This window comes from Lytechinus variegatus, chromosome 7, assembly GCF_018143015.1.
Source record: "Lytechinus variegatus isolate NC3 chromosome 7, Lvar_3.0, whole genome shotgun sequence".
In the NCBI taxonomy this organism is placed as follows: Eukaryota; Metazoa; Echinodermata; class Echinoidea; order Temnopleuroida; family Toxopneustidae; genus Lytechinus; species Lytechinus variegatus.
Window position 1 is genome coordinate 270,745 of NC_054746.1, and position 19,791 is coordinate 290,535.

At 35.7% G+C, this 19,791-nt stretch overlaps 1 protein-coding gene across 2 annotated transcripts in view; it reads right to left on the minus strand.

The window, feature by feature from the left end:
- Nucleotides 1–9,404: 9,404 nt before the first annotated feature.
- Nucleotides 9,405–19,791, minus strand: part of LOC121418132 (homeobox protein Meis1-like) — a 30,725-nt gene continuing 20,338 nt past the window's right edge. For both annotated transcript variants that reach the window (XM_041611836.1, XM_041611835.1), the window contains exon 6: nucleotides 9,405–15,851. In XM_041611836.1, the coding sequence (XP_041467770.1) occupies nucleotides 15,636–15,851 (216 nt within the window). In that variant the 3' untranslated portion in view covers nucleotides 9,405–15,635. The remainder of the gene's footprint in view (nucleotides 15,852–19,791) is intronic.

The window sequence follows — 19,791 nt, forward strand, 5'->3', positions numbered from 1 at the left end:
TGCAAACAATACAGATATGCGAGAAAAAACAGATCTATCTTGTGTGCAACCCCTCACCCGCAAATTATCTTCGTCTGTCCCATGGTGCAATGTAGCCACAGGGCTCCAGTAATTTCAGTGACAGTAGAAATATCACATTCATCGGAGGGGGGGGGGGGGGTGCCAAGATGTGACAAGGAAACCTATCAAATATGATCCTTTTTCAATTTTTAAGTTTACGTGTGAACATTAACAGTGTGCAGACTACAGAAATGAAATACTGTGATGTACATAATGGTTGATAACAGGACAGGTTTCTAATTGGAAGTTACAACTCATAAAATGCTTTTCATTCAAGACTTTTTTTAAAGCTCCAATTATCATTTTCACCCTGTATGATGAACTCCCTTTTTTCTTTCTTTGCCTATTTTCCCCCTTTCTCTTTCTCTCTCATTCTCTCTCCATTTCTCTTCTCTATTTGTCACTCCACTCTTCAATGGCTGTCATCTACTACCTCTCTTAATATTATTTTTTCACCTCCCCATCTAAAAAAAAATTATTACAACCATAACACTACTTAGAATTAATATTGTGCTAATTGGGACAAAAAAAGGGCAGGTTGGGGGAAAAAGTCGAGCCATAAAGCATAAGAAAAACTAGACCTCATTATTTCAGCACACTGGACACCTGTGCCTAATTGAAATTTGGCGTTGCCTGTCCAAGTAGACCATATCGGGAGTTTTCGCAGCTGAATCTAATTGGCCCAGTTCAGCTCTCCAAATGAGCATCCTGCAGAATTTTCAACATTACTCAGCTGAACCAGGCATCAACAAAACATTCAGAAAATCAAGTGATGTTGACCTATATATTCAAGTTTCTCATAATAACCTTCATTTCATTTTGTACAGTGTTTACTTTTATTCTTATTAAATTCATAAACAAGAGGAAAGAATTTAAAGGAGAATAAAACCATTGGAACAAGATAGCTTGTGTGAAAACAGAAAAATCAAAGAAACAGATCAACAAAAGTTTGAGAAAAATCGGACAAATAACGAGAAAGTTATGAGCATTTGAACATTGCGATCAATAATGCTATGGAGATAGCAAATTGGCAATGCGACAAAGATGTGTGATGTCACTTGTGAACAACTTTTCCCATTACTTTAGTACATATTTCACTTGAATTGCCTCTTTTATCACATCTATCCATAGATCATGTGTTCTTTCTACATGAGGGCATGTAATACATATTTTTTAAGAATACATCATAGATAGAGAGTTTGTATCATCATAAGAAAAAGCAAAAAGAGACATTTTGAGGGTATTTTATAGTCCACCAAAGGGAAAGTTGTTCATCAGTGACATCACACATCCTTGTCGCATTGCCAATGGGAGGATCTCCATAGCATTAGTGATTGCAATATTAAAATGCTCATAACTTTCTCATTATTTCTCAGATTTTTCTCAAACTTTCTTTATTCATATTCTTTGAATTTTCTGTTTCTACACAAGCCTATTTGTTCCAAAGGTTTCATTTTTCAAAACGGAACATTAGGCTATTTGAAAGCCCAAGATGGTTAATTGATACCTTGAGTTGTAATAAATAAATGTGTTGTTTTTATGCAAAGTCAACCACAAATGATCAAACATAATATCATTCATTCTCCATTAATATGTTAAAAATATAGAGATAGACAAGATTTATTATTCCAAGCTTTTATTGTTAGTTGAATAATCTACATAAAATGTTGGTTATAAACAAGAAATTAAATTGATCAATCTTCTGTTTCATTTCAATTTTATCCTCTGCATGCAATTTAAGTAGTGATCCAAGGCAATCTCAGTCTTTTTCCCCACAAAGTAATTATTCCTGTAATAACCAAACCCCTTTCAAATTCTTTCTCATCAAGGGAGGAGGAGGAAACATTTTATCAATACCTGCAGTGGTCACAAACCAAACGCACTGCAATAGCATTGTAAATATCCCCAGCATTATCTCCATGCTCATCGTATTTAATCACTGCTTCAGCAACAGAACAGAAAGCATGATGACGATAAGAGCTGTAATGTGGAGTGGAAGAGATACACAAGCTCAGCACCAATTTGAATCGCATACCCTTTAATTGCTATCTAAATCAATACGATCCAAATCGTGCCAGCTCATCTCATTTAGGAATCGCCGCCCAAATATTGGGGGTCATTATGATGCATTTGTATTCTGCACAAGCAGGTGAAATATATACAGTGCCAGCCCAATACCACTCATCGTATCAATAATACAGCAGTGCTCACATAAATATTCTACTTTCAATCTAAACCAAAAAAAATCTAAAATAGATGATCAGCAGCAGTCCATAGAACTTTCACGTATTCTGAAAATGTGAAACGAGTGAGGTTAGACACTTTACATTAATTATAGATTGCATCATAAAGCACTTTGAATGGTTACCACATCAATCTTCATTGGATAACTAACAACAATATATATAATTTTATTTTGCCAACAATACTATTGCAGCTCTGCTGGTCACTAATCACAGTCTATCATAGGATTTACTAGCTTGAATATAACTATTTTCATATTTAAATTATATTTTTAAAGCTTTGAATGCTTACTAATATTCAAAGCTTAAATCTCAAGGCAGGTATATAAAGCTTTGGTAATGAAAGTGAATCATATTGGGATCTATATCTAATAATATTAAAAACAAAATCTTACAAAAAGTGCAGTGACAGTCACATCTTTATCATCTATTCTTTGTGAAAATTCAAATATTACATTTAAATATATTTAGCAACTTCTATCTAAGTGTTTTTTTTCCTTTTCAAATGGAAATTTAAAGGTTGTATATCAAGAAGCTATAAACAAAGGTTAAATCCTGAAACTTTTAGCTTACTCCAGGACTGAAAAATGGTTTTATAATTCATACCAAACAACATATGCTGTTGTTTTCATTTGGTAGGTTTATATTAGCTCATAAATTTTGTAACATTTTAGCATAATAACAAAAGGTTAATGAGGTTGTCTAATTATACAATTTATTTCTACTCTCTCAGAAACTAAAAACAAATGAACTATTAGTGGCCATCTTTCAAAGGCTGTATGTTTATGTAATAAGCCATATTAGACTTTCATGATAAATCATTCACTTCAACTTCATGTCTTGGCTGCTATCTGTACCCTTATATTTTTAATAAATCTGAATGATTTATTGTAATATATTTTCAACACCATAATTTATTAACCAAACATATCCTCATCTGATGGATGTTAAAAAGAGAAAATCAACTATAAAAAAATTAGTTTATGCTTCTCATATGCAATTATATCAACAAAAGATTTACACAGCCTATTACAAATAATAACAGGGGAGGATCAAAAGGGTCGTAAATTAATCAATTTTCATAATTATTAAATCTTAACTCTTACTATATGATTTGATAATAGGTAATAAAAATGGTCAATGATGTTGGCTTTCATAAAATACTTATTTTCATAATCTACTTCTATTTGGAGCTCCTATACACCCACATTCACAAACTACTTAATTATCAATCTTTTATGATCTGTACATAAATTATGGTGATATTCCTGTTTTATGCCAATACCATGATGAAGTTAATCTCCTATTATTTTAATCAGATAAGAAATGAAAATAAAACATAACAAAACATGTACCTGAAACTTAACGTTATTTTCATATATATTTCAAATTTATTGAACATTCCCTCCTTTAAATTTCACACACACATGAACTCATTCTGCAGGAAATCTAGCCCATGTACCCCCTCGTAATTTTCTCTCTTTTTTATCTTTCCTTTTTTTATGAAGACATGAAGAAAAAAGGCCAGGCAGAAATAAAAATCACATCTCTGTCGCTGTCACGACGACAGACGGGAAGATCTCGGAGTGACAGCAGAGCATTCATTCAAAGTGAGCAAGCAGAACCAAAGAAGAAAAGAAGATGATGAACAGAAGACAATATTGGAGCGGAATAAATTAAATTCTGCATCGGAGGGGGATTTGATCAGAAGATGATTACGCTTTTCTACCTGCCAATAATTACATGTTGACCTGCTCACCGATAACAGATATTTTTCAAACAGAAAACTCATGCACTTGCCATCTTACTTGAGAGTGTGTTGGAGGATGGAAAGCATGAAAGTGAATAAAGAGGTTTGGATGAAAAAAAAAGGCTGGCTTGATTTGAAGGGAGGAGAATATAATGTAGTACACTAATAGATATAGTGAGTTGTCCACATTGGGTATAGGGGATAATTATTAGTCCATATTGTAGTGAGCCAATGTTATATGCTTTTATTTGCAAAATCAAAGATACTGGTCCTTCAAATAAAAAAAAAATTAAATAAATATACAAGGGAAAGAAAGGATACTTCTTGCATTTTCAAATTATTATTTTCAAATTATTATCAACAATATTTACAAGTCAAGAAAGTTATAATACATAGACATTTTCTTGTCTTACCACTCTGGGGATGATATCTAGTCTTGTTAAAAAAATGTAAATCAAACTGAGGGCGAATCATTGAATATTACTAGTCACAGATCACATCAGAGATAGGAGAAAGGAAAATCCAGCTTTAAATATTTATCAATCTTAGTAGAGAAATTTTCTTTGCCTAATTTGCTAAAAATATAAACAAATTATAAGTCAATGGAAAATGAAAGAGAAATTAAGTTGAATCACTTGACATTAAGATTTTTAGTTTTAAGTGTTAAGGATAACAATTCTTGAGCTTTTATTTCTTAAATATTTAACAGAAAAATCACATGATAATCCTGTTGCCATCCACTTAATATGTATTTGCTATCTGTTCATTTTTTGGATAATAGATTCAAAACCCCAAAAGCACTTGAATGATACTTTCATTTTGCTCCATTTTCCAAAGTTATTCAAGGGGTACAATCATCTTTTAAAAGTTAGAACAATACACTGACTGATTTCTTGAAACCAGTCAATTCTGTGTTCGCTCCGGAGAGAGAAAATCATTCTTTTATGGTAAATGGGTGGGCCTATACTCTCACAACTACAATAACCTCTTTGACAATAATCAAGGGCTTTCGCTTTCAGAGTCACAAAAAATAATGTTTCCATAATATATAATGGAGGTGAAATATTACTTCCTTATTCATACAGAAGCATTTCCTTTTCTCTTTCTATTCCCTCCCATTCACAAAGAAATATTCCCTTTTAAGTCAATTTAAAGTTTTAAAGGAAAACTTGAAATAACAATGCTACTGATTTATTTGAATAGATAATAAATGGTTGCAGAACTTAATACAGTTAAAGTGATGACCAATGAAATAATTTCACGTCTTGTTTAATCCAAGTTATTAAAAAAAATCTTTGTGACATTTTAACATTCCTTGACTATTGATTACCACTATGTATGTTTCATCTCAAAGTTTGTAGATGTAAATGTCTAAATTCCTAACTAATGTAGACTTCTTTTAAAGTGATTGGTTAACATCGGTTTGACTTTTAAAAAATCTGAGCTAGAAGGTCACACTTGTCACCTGTGTCTGTGATATGTTCCAAAAATGAAGCCCAGGAAAAATTGCGTTCGAAAATGATTATTTAGTGCTTCAAAAATTGAAATATAAAGTGATCGGAAACACCATCTTAATTTCATCCCATACACTTATGTCCACTATTTAGGTGTCTATAAGACGCCTAATTACAAAATCGGGGTTTGCCTTGTAGTTTTAGCTTTTTATTCTCAATAATGGTTGTTTTCAGGGTTTATTAGTTCTAATACATGCACTTGTACACATGTTTCATCTTGGTTTGAGAATTTTTTAAATCGTCTGCTCACAAAGTTAAACAATACTTTTAATATCCTTTCAAATTCAAACACTAAATACATAGCCTCGAATAGATGTACTTGGATGGAAACTTTATATCAGTTCAATGATAACAGCTTGATATTTTGCTTTTAAAACCATAAAGTTTTATTGAACTGAATTGAAAGCAAAATAGACCCATGATGAAAAATATGGCCTTACTCCTTTTTTTTGTTCACTCCTGCCCTTCATAGAGGCATGCACCAGTCAACAGATTTCACCAATGAATACATGTTGCAACTGATATTTACCAGGCGCATCCAAAGCAAATTGCCTAATAAACGTCTCAATTGCACATATTTACTGGGACGTTGAGTTCTTCACCTACACTATGGACAGCATGCTCATATAAAAAAAACGAGACCACTTCTAAGGCAAGATGAGGAAAGGGAGGCAGGGGGGTGGGGAGATTTGGGGCTTCATTTTGTTGAGCTACGAACATGCCTCCTCTTGTGGTTTTCCACTAATTTATGCCGCTGCGAAATTGGCCCATCTTCCATCGTCAAAATGAGCCAAGACACTGCTTAGCTTTCTAAATCTAATAAGGCAGAGCTTGCTTCAATTTTCTTCAGGATGGGCAAGGTAGAATTGAAAGAAAAAGAAGAAGGTAAAGAGGAAGATGCTCTCAAAGATCTAAAGTGGAGAAGAAAAAAGATAAGAAGGAAGTATGGGAGAAAAAAGAGGATGGGATCAGAACGGAGTTGGGAGCCATGTTGCCTGGGGCAATGCAGCAGTGGGCCAGGGAAATTGAAACCATAGAGGAATACATGTAGCCAGGTAAAAAAAAACCTAAACAGGCAGAACAACTGTGGCAAGAAGATGCATGGAAGGGTCTCAGATTGGGGTTATGAGTTATGGCATTTTCTTGAAGATGTCCTCAATGCAAATTAGGCGCAGCGTATGCAGAGAGTCATAATTTTCGCTCATTTCGACTACTCTGGGTCTCATGCCAGGGATAAAAAATGCATAATTGTTTGTGACATCCGCCAGAAAGGTGACTTTTGGCCTCCATCAGTTTGGGAATACCATGCACATCAACTTTCTCAGTCATTCCTCTAATATAGCACCCATGAATATCATCAGAGTATGACTGACATATCAGACATTCAATTGCACATTTTAACCCAGTCACACACTGCCAACCACCATACAAAGCATTTGTATCCAAATACCTTCTAATATATCATTTCATCTTCTTTTCAATGTAAATGTGACTTCATATGCTACTTTCTTTGGTACTGTGATACTCGACTTCCAATTTTCTGCATGACATGGCAGTATAAATAGAACAGCACTCATGAATGAGGCACTTTGACCTCATGGCCCTGGTTTCACATGCATCATGGTCTTTGTCTGGGGTGGGGGAGACATAAAACCAAACTATTTAAATCAATCTTTTTTTATTTTGTCATAATTTTGTTATAAGAAATTTACGGACAAATAGCAGTGAGTTCCTATCCAACCATTAACATAGGCCTAAGTCATCTGTATGAAAGGGATATTTGTTTTGAAGATGTTTTGAAAGGGATATTTGTTTTTAAAAAAATCTTTATTGCCCGTACATGATGCAATTCTATAATATATCAAATGAAATAAAAATGTGGTATCATGTTTATTTCTATGCAAGAAAACATTCTTATGACAAGTTCACATTTTATCAAACTCTTTTATTTGCACTTTGCAAAAATATTTCCAGATTTATAATAGATTTTACTTTATAGGAGAAAACTGAGGTGAAGTCTTCAATAAAATGATCATAAAGACTACATCAAACCATGACATGTTGGAGACAGCAAATAATGCAGGCATAGATAATATTGTTGCTACCCCCCCCCCCCCCCCACTTCCACCCACCACCACTATAAGAAAAAAATACAGAAATATTCTCTTTCTATATTTATCTCTTCCTCACATTCTCTTTTTCTTTCTTCTCCATTTCTTTCTCTTCAGTTGAATCCTATTGCCCCATGTCTCTCTCTCTCTCTCTTTCCCTCTTTCTTCCTCAGTGCCTCTATTATCATCTCCCATTCTTGTCTTTTCTATTATTTTTCAAGAACACCATAATGGGGGCTGAACTTAGAGCAGTAAACAGTACTGATCCCAGAAGGCACTGCAAGGTCAGCGGAGGTCAGCAATGGTTTGGGTTCTGTGTCTGTGCCTTTTGGTAGTCCTCAAGAACTCTTGAGTTTAGAGGGGCTTATGTTCGTCAAGCCACCCCAAGTAGTGGCAGATTACAACCTCGGAGCCTTATGGACATCACAATGAGGCATCTGTTTTTCAATTCCCTGGCAGTTTGGGCATGCCTTGTTGGGGTACATTGTTGTACACAAGTTTCAATAGGCTTCAAATAATTATAACAATAAGAAAAGAATAAATACTTTTATGAAGAAAATTTGATTGATTTCACACAAATTATATAATTTTCTTGCCTTATTTTATTTCTTTGGATACCATGAAAAAGAGAAGATTTTGCATGGGCAAATAATATGTGTATGTGCACTCTCTAATTGCAGTTTACAATCATATTCCTTAGAATTCTTGATTCATTTCTAATTTGGTGATTTGATCACAAGTACTTGCCATAAGTGAAAGTCATGGTATAGGCCTACTGTAAACTAGATGCATCTTCGGAACAGTAAATTCTTGAGCAATGATTCATACATTATCAGAGATAACGGTTGCAAACCAGAAACCATGACATAGGGTAGTATGTTCCTTGCAATCTCATTCTATATTGGATGAAAGGGGTCATCACACCTGGATGTCTCAGCAAGCATATGCCAAAACTATGGCAGGCTATTTTCTCATTTAATCCTTTTTCTTCATATCAAGCAGGCCCATAAACATTGGCCTATTCCAATTCCATTCTTGATATCAACAATTGCCTTTCATAACAACACAAAAAATCAAGAATCAAATTCTTTTGATCCATAAATCAAGAAATAATCATAATACAATGTGTTGTTCACAAAAGGCAATTCCTGATATAAGTAAATATAATAAAGAAAGCAAGTGGCCTGCCATATTTACACAAGCGTGTATATAAATAGCCCCTTTAGTCATTGTGAAGCAACTATTTTATCACAATATGGAAAACTGGTGGAAGACTGAATAACGCTTGAATTCCGAATCCAATAATTTCATCTTGCTACAGTAGGTGGTTTCAAACCGCCTCGATCACAAGAATCCCTGTTAAATTACGAGGACTTTTTAAGGCTAAAAAATACCCGTTAATTATTCCTGCATTCACACCGCCCCGAAACACATCGTTCGGGATAAGTTCCCGAAGTTACGAGCATGCGCAGTATGGTCTGATAAGCAGGCAAGGCGCGAGATTCAAAATCACTAGCCCAGCAGCCACCCACGCCGCCGCACCCAACGACACGCTGGGCTAAAAGTTCCCGTAATTTGCTTTCACATTGCCAAAATACCTGCGACCTTGGAAAAATCCCCGCGAAAGTTCTCGTAATTTCGCCAAGTACCTACTATTTAGCGGGTATTTTCTTTCGGGGAAATTACGCGTAGTTTGCTTTCACATTACCAAAATACCTGGTATTTTCTGATTGGGGTAAATTTCCCGATCAGAGAATACCTGGAACTGGCGAACTTCGAGGCGGTCTGAAACCACCTATTGAGCTCCATGATTACAGATTGAACCCAGTCAACATGGAAAGCCCACAGCTGACATTCCAAACACCAAAGGTCATCACCTAATTTGGTTTGCCCAGATGACCTCACTGACCTTGGAACTAACAATAAGGGCCTGGACATTCCTTGTTAGTCTGTGACACAAGACCCATTACATTTTCATCAAATGCAATTATTCAATGCAGCATAAACAATAGTTTGGTTTGTAGTCAATATATATATGTGGCCCTCAAGTATTTGCATACAAGAGTGTCTTGTTTCCTATCAAAGGTATTAGGCCTACCAAGGTATCAATGCCACGTACCCAGTTAATTATAACAATGATAATCAGCATTCTGGTCTAACTCTTTGCACATAGATAAAAATTATGCATACAAAATATATTTTTTTGCACAGAAGGCCTCATTAGCAGATCGTCATCTTATTGTATTCTAAAATTAGTTGGGTTTCGTACAATTACAGTCAATAATTTTAGAGCCATGACATCCAAGCTATGCTTTTTTCATTTTTTAATCTGTTTCACAAAAAAAACTACACATGGACATACATTATCTAGCTCAAACTATCTTTATGCAATTTGAACAAAAATATTGTCTCATTATTCCAAAGGATCATGCAAAGTCAAGAGCCGCTATTTTAAATGGGCATTGATTAATGTGACTCCAAATCCTAGACTAGCCCAGAAGGAGCTTCTTATCAAGGTGGGTTGGAATCCATTTTCTCTGGGGTTGACTGACCTTAGCTAAGGACATGGCCTGAAACTTTCCTTGACCTTTCAGACTTTCTGGAGTGCAGAAAGATTTATTATGAATATGAAATTGGAAAAAGAAAGAATTTGTGAATGATATACAGAACATTGTATGGATACGCTATCCCTTCAATCATAATTAATCTTTGACAGGCCTTACAAGTTTGAATTTGCAATGGAAACACTGGTTTTTAAAATTCAATTAGTTGTGATGAATATTTGCAATGGAAACACTGGTTTTTAAAATTCAATTAATTGTGATGAATATTTGCAATGGAAACACTGGTTTTTAAAATTCAATTAATTGTGATGAATATTACTTTGATATGTTTAGGGATTAGGCTACATCCAATGTAGACATGGTTGTACAAATGCTGCTGTAGCTTCACAGGATAACTCAAAGTGTTCTCCCTGCACTTTATAGGTACAATAATTTCAATATTATAATGGCAAATGAACTGAATCAATTAAATAATCAAATTCATCTGAGGAATAATTTAGGATTTCTAACAAAATTAGGTCTTGCATGATATGTAGGCCTACAATCTGCAAGAATATAAATGAGCAGTTATACTGTTTCTATTACAGACGACTTGTGAATGTCAATTCAAACTTTTGGGATCATGAGTAAAGCCTCAAATCTCTTACCAATTTTCTTGATATGCCCTTTAGGGATAATATCTTTAACAAGTTTAAGGCCAACATCAAATGAAGGTCAGAAAATTTATCTCCCTTATTTGGTCTGTGATCATAAATCATTCACAGAACCTAAAGATTCTCTTCAAATTGGTCCACAAATTTATTCATTTTTAAAGATTTCTCTGACATCCAAATCTGTATAAATGATGGATTGACAACACGACAATAGCTATCAGACAGACAGTGGATGTCTGCCGCTCATTTAAAGTGTTATCTTCTTCTCTTTTTTTTACTATGGAAACATGTCATCATTTGAGGATGCCCCTCTTCATATTTAAAACGAGAAGCTGTAATTTTCCAAGCAAACATGTGGTCTCTTTTGATCTCTTAATCTCTCCTGAAACTATAACTGTCAAGCCGGACACAAAAGGCCTACCCCCTTTTCTCCTCTTCAAATGGGAATTAATGAGATGAGATTCATCCAGCGCATCACTGCCGCACATCAGGGGCAGACTGGTCGTGCCTGTCAAAGGGACTCCTAAATTAAGATGCATGAATATAGCCCCCATTTTTCTCTCTTTTGCACGGCACTCCCCGGGCATCAGGAGACATTAAGGGAACGCTCCATCTTCCATTTTCCCCCCCATCCCAAACCCAATTTTGCTGGAGGACCTTCCCATCCCAGTGATGATGAACAAGGGGCGAGGATCAAAGCTATCTCTCTGGAGCCGTCAACCAAATTGGAGCTGTCATCTTTTAAGTTGCCCCCCTTAAACTACTCCACTCCAAAGTGAGCATTGCTCTGGAGCTTCTAAATCAACCTACATTGGTACAAGAAATGAGATTGATGAGATGTTTTCTTCCCACCCCTCCCCCCTTCTCTCCCTCTGTTTCTCTCTTCACAGTAAAAGAGAGTAGAATGGTCTGTATTTGCGGAAGAATGGTTCTGCATTCCCACTTTTCTTTCATCTCTTCTTATGTTTTTTCACATTTCTACCATGTCTCCATCATTTAACTTGCAGACTGGTCGAAAATAGATCACTTGCAATTCTTCTAATGTCACTGGGCAGATCGCTCTCATTCTCTGGACTCCACTTGCTTTCTTTACCTATCACTCTCTATCTACATCCATGTCTGTCTGAATCTACAGAATTTATGTTTCACTTCTACCCCATCCCATTTCTCCACAATGTGCATCATTTCCATCCCTCAGCTACCCAAGATCTCTTCACATTTAGCAACATTGAGTAAGGCTTATATCAATCAATTCAAAGTTGTTTTTGTTGAATGAATGATCATCAGAAGGGAGATAGGGTCAAAGAAAGAAATGGTCAAGAGTATAAAGAAAAGAAGGGCCCTGAGTTGCTTGATGAATTGATGTTACAGGTTATTCTCCCTTTAAGACCCCCTTACTCTGTTTTGTCATTGTTACCCCTTGAATGGATTTTATTCTGATCTGGTCTGAAAAGAGGGAGGGCATACAACCAAACAACACAATACCTCATGATGCGACATTGTTCATGGAATGCTATGAACTCCGAAGGTGATAGTCTCATCTTTGCCAGACAGTACTGGAATGCTTCATAGCAGAATTGACAACGACGAATTAAGTATATAACAAGGGTTGCCCAAATGCAGGAGATATATCTGTTCATCACCTCTATGACTATGTTGTTAAATTCTATGTAAGTTGCTGAGCAAACACAGTAATAGCTTCAGGGGTAGAGAAAAGATTGTGGGTTTGGTAAAAGAGCATACAATCCTCTACAGATGACCATCTTAGACCAATCCAAATTATTGCTCAGAGGCAGTGCCATAACTAAGAACAAAGAGCTCCTAGATTTTGGATCAAGTAGAAGAGCATAACACATTGATATATTAAATTGATTATAGGAGTTAACTTTAACTTTGAAGATACTGCTGGTAATACGGTACATTGATCTATACAAGATGATCTCAGAACAACCACTCTTAATGATGGCACAGTGGTAGAAATTGGACTAAGAACACTATGCTCCTAGGTTTAAAACAAAGTTCAAGTTATTACTTTGAAGATGGTACAATAGCTAAACTCGCCAAGGACTTTGGGAGACCATCTCTGAACAACCACACTCATGATGGCTCAGTTATAGAATCAGAACAGTCTAGTCCCAGGGTTCATTACAAAGTGGAAAAGCACTTTGCCTCAATAGGGAATTCACTGGCTTCATAAAGAGACACTGTTCAAGAATTAAAAATTCCTTGGTCCGAGTGTGTTTGAGCATGATGCTCCTGGATTTGGTACCAAGTAGCATGGCACACTGCCTCATGAAGTGGTAATGTTCAGGAATTAATTTTGAAGGTGCATGATTCTGATCGAAAACTAAGACAGACCATCTTAAAACAACCACCATAAAGATGGCCATACTATGGAGTCATCGAACAGGAAGATTTTGGATTTGGGACCACGGAGCAGAAAACAAACTAAAAACAGAGGTTTTGACATCACTTGGCATAGATCTAAAATTTATTACATACTCATTTGGATTTCAGCTCCTAATGCAAAGAAAATTTTAGATATTATTTTTTTCAATGAAATAAACAAGTAAAAAAAATTGTGATGATGTCATTTTATGAAATCTTACATTAAAATATCAAAGATCTAGTAACATAATACACCTTTTGGGGCATCCTTGTAACTCAATGTCTCTCCAAACAATGCAAGTTGTTTGCATTTCTTGCTAAGGACAAAATAAACAATGACAACAATCTTTGCAAAATACATCAAACTCAATTTCACTGAAATTGAGTAGCAAATTTTCCTCCATCAACTTTCGCAAGGAAATCATATCAGTGGCGATCATGATGTGAAGATAAAGAACTTGGGAACATGCCATATCAGTGATCCCCCTCTCCCTCATTTTCTAGAAAAATTAGTAAATCAATAGAGACGGGAGGGATGGGCAAAAGAGCTTGAAACAGTGTCAACGATGACTTTATAGAAGTATCCATTAGAGGTATCTCCTGTTACTTATTTGATGTATCAAAGCACACCACAAGACCTGTCAAAACTAACAAACATAGGAGTCAAAACTGGTGAGTATCCAGTGCCACATGTCTTCCAAGTGTCCAGGAACCTCACATTTCTTTTGACTTTCTGCCCTGTTCTTGTAACGGGCTGGGGTAATTAGCGCAGGAAGTTCCGCAATGCAGTCATTGCATGTAAAGGAAGAGGTATCACCACAGGTGTCGTGGGATGAGTCTGCCAAAACACCATCCCCTGACCTAGCAGAACCTTGGCAAGGTACTGGGGCGGCTAATATGGAAGGGTACATTGTCACCCTTTTCTACCTACCTGCCCAGTCTATAGACCCATGGTTCATCATATAAGAATTGTGCTAGGGCCCATAAACTCATTCATGATATCAAACTTAAAAAATAACACCTGCATTTAATTTCTATTACTTCAAAATTTGGCTTGTCTTCATACTGATATGATAATTTTCAATTCAAACAAATTGTCAAATTTCTTATAATTTTGCGGTTATTGGAAGGAAAAATAATGTGAATTGAAATGATTCAAGTTATGAAAAGAACACCAATAGAAGCAAGGTAATTGCAAGTTAGTCGCAAAACAAAGTTCATAAAGTTGAAATAGATCTGTAAAGCCGATTAGATTGCAAAAGTCGCATTATCGGCAATGAAAACCTCTAAAAATCATCTTTCTGCCCAGGACTTTAAAGAGGAATTACGCACAACCATGGCATGAATCATGTAGGCAAAGCAAACAGAACAAAATTAAATTTCAATTACACAAAGTAATGGAAAAGTTGACTTTGCCTGTTCTTTTTGACAGGAGAATGGCTTGTCATCTATGGCAGGGTATTGCTCCAAGTAGGAAAAGAGCCATTTTCTTGTTTGAATTTATATTACTTTCGTTCAGTGAAGTCAACAGAATTTCTCAGTTAATATCAAAATGGGTTTTTGGCTGTCATGATTTTGACATGCAATCATGATTAAATGGTTTCAGAGATTTGGTTATCCAATCAGACAGCTCAAACTCATAACGCTTGTGTTTTTAGCTGGAAATTTGTGAAGGAGAACTGCATAAAATGAAACATTGCATGCACGTATAGCCTACCATGGACAAAAGAAAATGTAGCTTTATTGACCAATAGAAATTAGTATATGTGCTACCCGGACATGTAGTCTATCAAGATCATTATTCAGAATGAAACAGATTACATGAAGTATTAAAAGGGAAGGGGATCCCTCCTTTATAAATTAAAAAAAAATAATTCTTTCCACATAAAGTATATTTTTGGAAACATAATGAACAAAGTGAAAAAAGAACTATGATACAAACATTTTTTTACTCCAACAGCAGAAGCTCACATGTGAGTGGTCACATGGATACTTTTAACCCATTTAACTCCATGCTATGGAACCTTCCTATGGAAAATGTGTATTCTACTGAAATCAATTGTGTGCAATGGATTCACGCACATTGCCACTCTCCCTTTAACCTGTCCTTCCTCTTCAATTCCTACCTCATCTCCTACTCTGCTGAATTTTCTTTTCCTCTGGTCATCCTCAATCTGACAGTACAGTACATAATATCTGATTGTGCTACAATATTGTCAAAGAATGGTGACATTGTGTACATGTAATGCAATTCAGAATAATAGGCTTGGATATTTTAAAACCATACCACATTTCTTTCCAATCTTCTTCCACTTCATTCTACATTCTCTGTCAAAACAGTATCCTGGGTATTCAGCCGAGGAAAAAATAATTATATTTTTTTACACTGACCTGATCCATAGGGCTTCTGGATTCACTGTGGTTATCTGAGCCCCCATCTGTCGGTGATGCTGCCCCGGTTTTGATGGCCCCGATACCCTCTCTATCCTCTATGACGAGGTCTATGGGCATTTTCCCTTTCAAACAGTTGATATACCGATGGCAGAAATTGTCACATAGTTCATGTACCTGTAATTGAAAAAAACACAAGAAATTCAAAAACATGATTAGACAACAACTTCAAATTCAAAGTACATTTGGGGTGAAAAAATGTTTTGAGAAACTTGCAAAAATGCAGTACTGTGGAATTACATATGGTTCCTGTTGCATGGAGATTACTTTTACAAATTTGTCATCTAATGGTTTATACTTTGATGAAACCCTTGATTTTGATTGGCTGTTGAGCATCATTTCCATGGTAATTACCATTGAAAGATACTTCTATATCTATAGTAACTTTAATGCAGCTAACTTTACTTGTCCTTGGGTTTTGCTGCTATTCAAATCCATAATTTTTGTAAAATTGAACTCTAGATCTCCTTCCAAGCAGTAATAACTGTGCAAATATTCATAAAGTTTTTGTGACTCTGTTGCTTTAAAAAAAGTGTGAATGCTTGTTTTAAACTTCATTCTGAGTGACTTAGCAAGAAAATAGGAATATTACATGAACAATATTGAAAAGGCAAATATTTGAATTGAGTTGAGGGAGAGTGGAAATACTCTCATTTATTTCTTTCAAAAATATATACATGTAAGAACATACAAATATCATACATTTGAACATTAATATACCATACAAATATAATCATGAAACATTAAGATGAGATTTTTTTTTTAATTATGAAAGAAAAAGGTGTCCCAAAAAGTGTCAAAGGCTTGAAAAAAGGGGAAACCAAGAATAACACAGAACAATGATTATAGAAAATGATTCACAAATACAACAGAGTACCGGAATGCATCGCTGTAACAATAACATTAACCATCATCACATACAGAGCTGGAGACATGAAGTAACATTAACCATCATCATACACAGAGCTGGACACATGTGTAAAGTACATCATCATACACAGAGCTGGACACGTAAAGTAACATTAACCATCATCATACACAGAGCTGGGGGGTGTTTCACAAAGATTTAAGTATGACTTAGGTCGCACTTAAATGTCGTCGCGTACATGATATGCAACGCGCAATCTTATTGATCAATATGCAGTACGTGCGCGTCCTCTTGGCATGATCTGACCAAGCTATCATGCCTTTTATACTGCGCGCAACTAGACATTTAAGTGCGACTCTAAGTCATACTTAAATCTTTGTGAAACACCCCCCTGGACACATGTGTAAAGTAACATTAACCATCATCATACACAGAGCTGGACACATGTGTAAAGTAACATTAACCATCATCATACACAGAGCTGGACACATGTGAAGGTAAAAGACAAGTTTCATTGCGATGATCAGGCATGTCATCCATACTTTCTTTTGAACCAAACACTGACGACATGCCAGCCGGCCACTAATATGCTTTTCACACTGCACTTTTTGTCCTTAACCCCAGGAAATTGGTGGGGCTAAGAGGGGGTCTTAGCCCCACCAATTTCCCGGGGTTAAGCTTAGCCCACTTCTTTTCACACTACGTTTAGTAAAGTGGGCTAGCCGGCTTATTGTGGTGCAGCACCACAATGGCGGTGCTAAGAGATGAAGTGTGAAAACAAAACGGCTAAGGAAAGTGGGGCTAAGCATTAGCCAATTACAGAAGTCGAATTGCACGTTAATCATGCTCTGTATGGTAAAATCATCAATATTCATGAGCTGAGGGATAGTCCGGGGTTAAGGCATTAACCACGGTTGAGCAGATAGTGTGAGGTTAAGAAAGACAGTCGAAAAAAAGATAGTATGGGTTTAAGGAAATGCAGTGTGAAAAGCATATAAGGAAACCATCAAGAAAAAAAAAACAAGAACATGAGGCTGTGGTTGATAACATGAATTCACACAAGTAACAAGTCTGAGAGGGATTAAGAAAAAAAAAACACTGATGTGATGCCACATTCCAGCCCTCTAAAATGCCAAGTGGAAAAATTGTTTTTCGGTTATTTAAGTTGGAGAGGAAGAATCTTTTCAATTGTTTTTTTTTAAGTGAATTGAAATGAGTGTGTAGAATTTCAGAAGGTAAAAATTCCAAATAATGGTTTAAGATCAGCTCTGGTATATCAATATAAGACATGGAGGCCATTCTCATTACGCTTTCTAATACCCCTTTCATAAACCCAATTATGCGGCTAATAGCAGCATAATTTGGTCGTAAAATTGGAGGAGGACCAGAGTTATCCGCATTATTTTGATGCTGCTATTATCCGCATAATAGCAGCATCGGGACAAGATTTTTGAGTTTATGAACGCATTTCCAAATAATGCGGATAATTGCCATGGTGCGATCACAAGGTCACCCTTTCCAACACAACCACATCGGAGGGGGCGTGTCCAGTTGTCATGACAATTATCCGCCTCTTTCAGGACGGGCGCTCGTAAAAATTATTTTTGGAGTTTATGAACGCGATTTTTATTGAATTATCCACATTACTCTTAGGCGGCAAATTGGAGGATAGGTTTATGAAAAGGGTATTTAACTAGTTTACTGGAAGCCAATTCAGGAAACCAGTTTGGAAGATTGCTTTGCTAGCGTTCCCACTTGATAACATGAAAGTGGTTTTCTAAATCACTTCACGTAAAACGCTTTTGTTGCTATGGAAACGCTCTCAGTGGGATGACATGTTTCACGGGACATCCAAAACCACAGCATAGGCATTCTACACCTGTCGTGTGGAGTAGCGCGCTCAAAACATGCGAAGATCGCTTCCCGAAGAACGCTTGTGTCCTCACTTACCTTAAAACCAGTTTAACGAGGCAAAGCGATCTTGAAAACTACATCGCGAGGTGATTTTCCAAACTGGTTCTGAAGATCGCTTCCAAGATCGCTTCTACCGTTCTCACTACGTGTTAAACTAGTTTCCACTAATATAGTTTTAGGAATGTAGTGAGAACAGCCTCCTAGATTTATTTAAGGTCAAGTCCACCCAAGGAAAATGATGACTTGAATAAAAAGAGAAAATCTAACTAGCATAGTGCTGAAAATTTCATTAAAATCGGATGTAACATAAGAAAGTTATGACATTTTTAAGTTTTCGCTTATTTTTCATAAAACAGTGATATGCACAACAAGGTGAGTCAGTCTATGATGTCCATCATTCACCTCTTACAATATTTCATTTTTTATAGATTTAGCAATTTAAGGACCAACTTGACTGAACCATATAGTATTAAACAATGCTAATTTCACATGTTCAGGCAGGAATAATCGTTATATCACTTGACAATGAGGAGAATATTATAATATTTTATATTTCATATAATAAAATACAAAAGAAATAGTGAGTGATGTCATCAGACAGTTCCCTCATAAACATACTAGCCAGGAAGTGCATGTGACTGGTTTGTGAAATAAAGCAAAACTATTAAATGTCATAACTTTCCTATTTCACATCAAATTTTGATGAGATTTTCAGTGTTATGCTTGTTGAATTTTTCTCTTTTATTCAAATCAACTTTTTGTTGGGGTAGACTTGTCCTTTAAAAAATAAAGAAAATGGAGTAGTGTCCTGTTTATTGAAAGTATTATGCTTTGAAAAAAATCTATGACAAAAAGTGCTCTACATTATTGAAAGTGTTAAGTTTTACTACAAGATCTATTTGAATTCGATCCTTTGAAAGGTTTGTGGGAAGAATGGCTTTAGCAATCTATATTGCATGGCATTAAGGCATCCCCCTGTATGTTTATTCATCTCCTGGTTTATAATCAGCTCTGGCATATTCAAAATAATTCAATTATTCCAAAAAGATATACATACAGATGTGACAAATAGATTAATAATACTTTTGAGAGTACAATGTTAATATATAAGTATTGATTGAAAAAAAATAAAAATTGCATGCCTATATATTTAGATCAGAAAAATAAGCAAGATATGCCAGGGCGACATGTGGATTGGTATAAAAGAGAATTTTTCTCTATTGCCCATAGGTAAGTAAACCTGGCTGTAGGTCTACACTCCAAAATATAGTTATA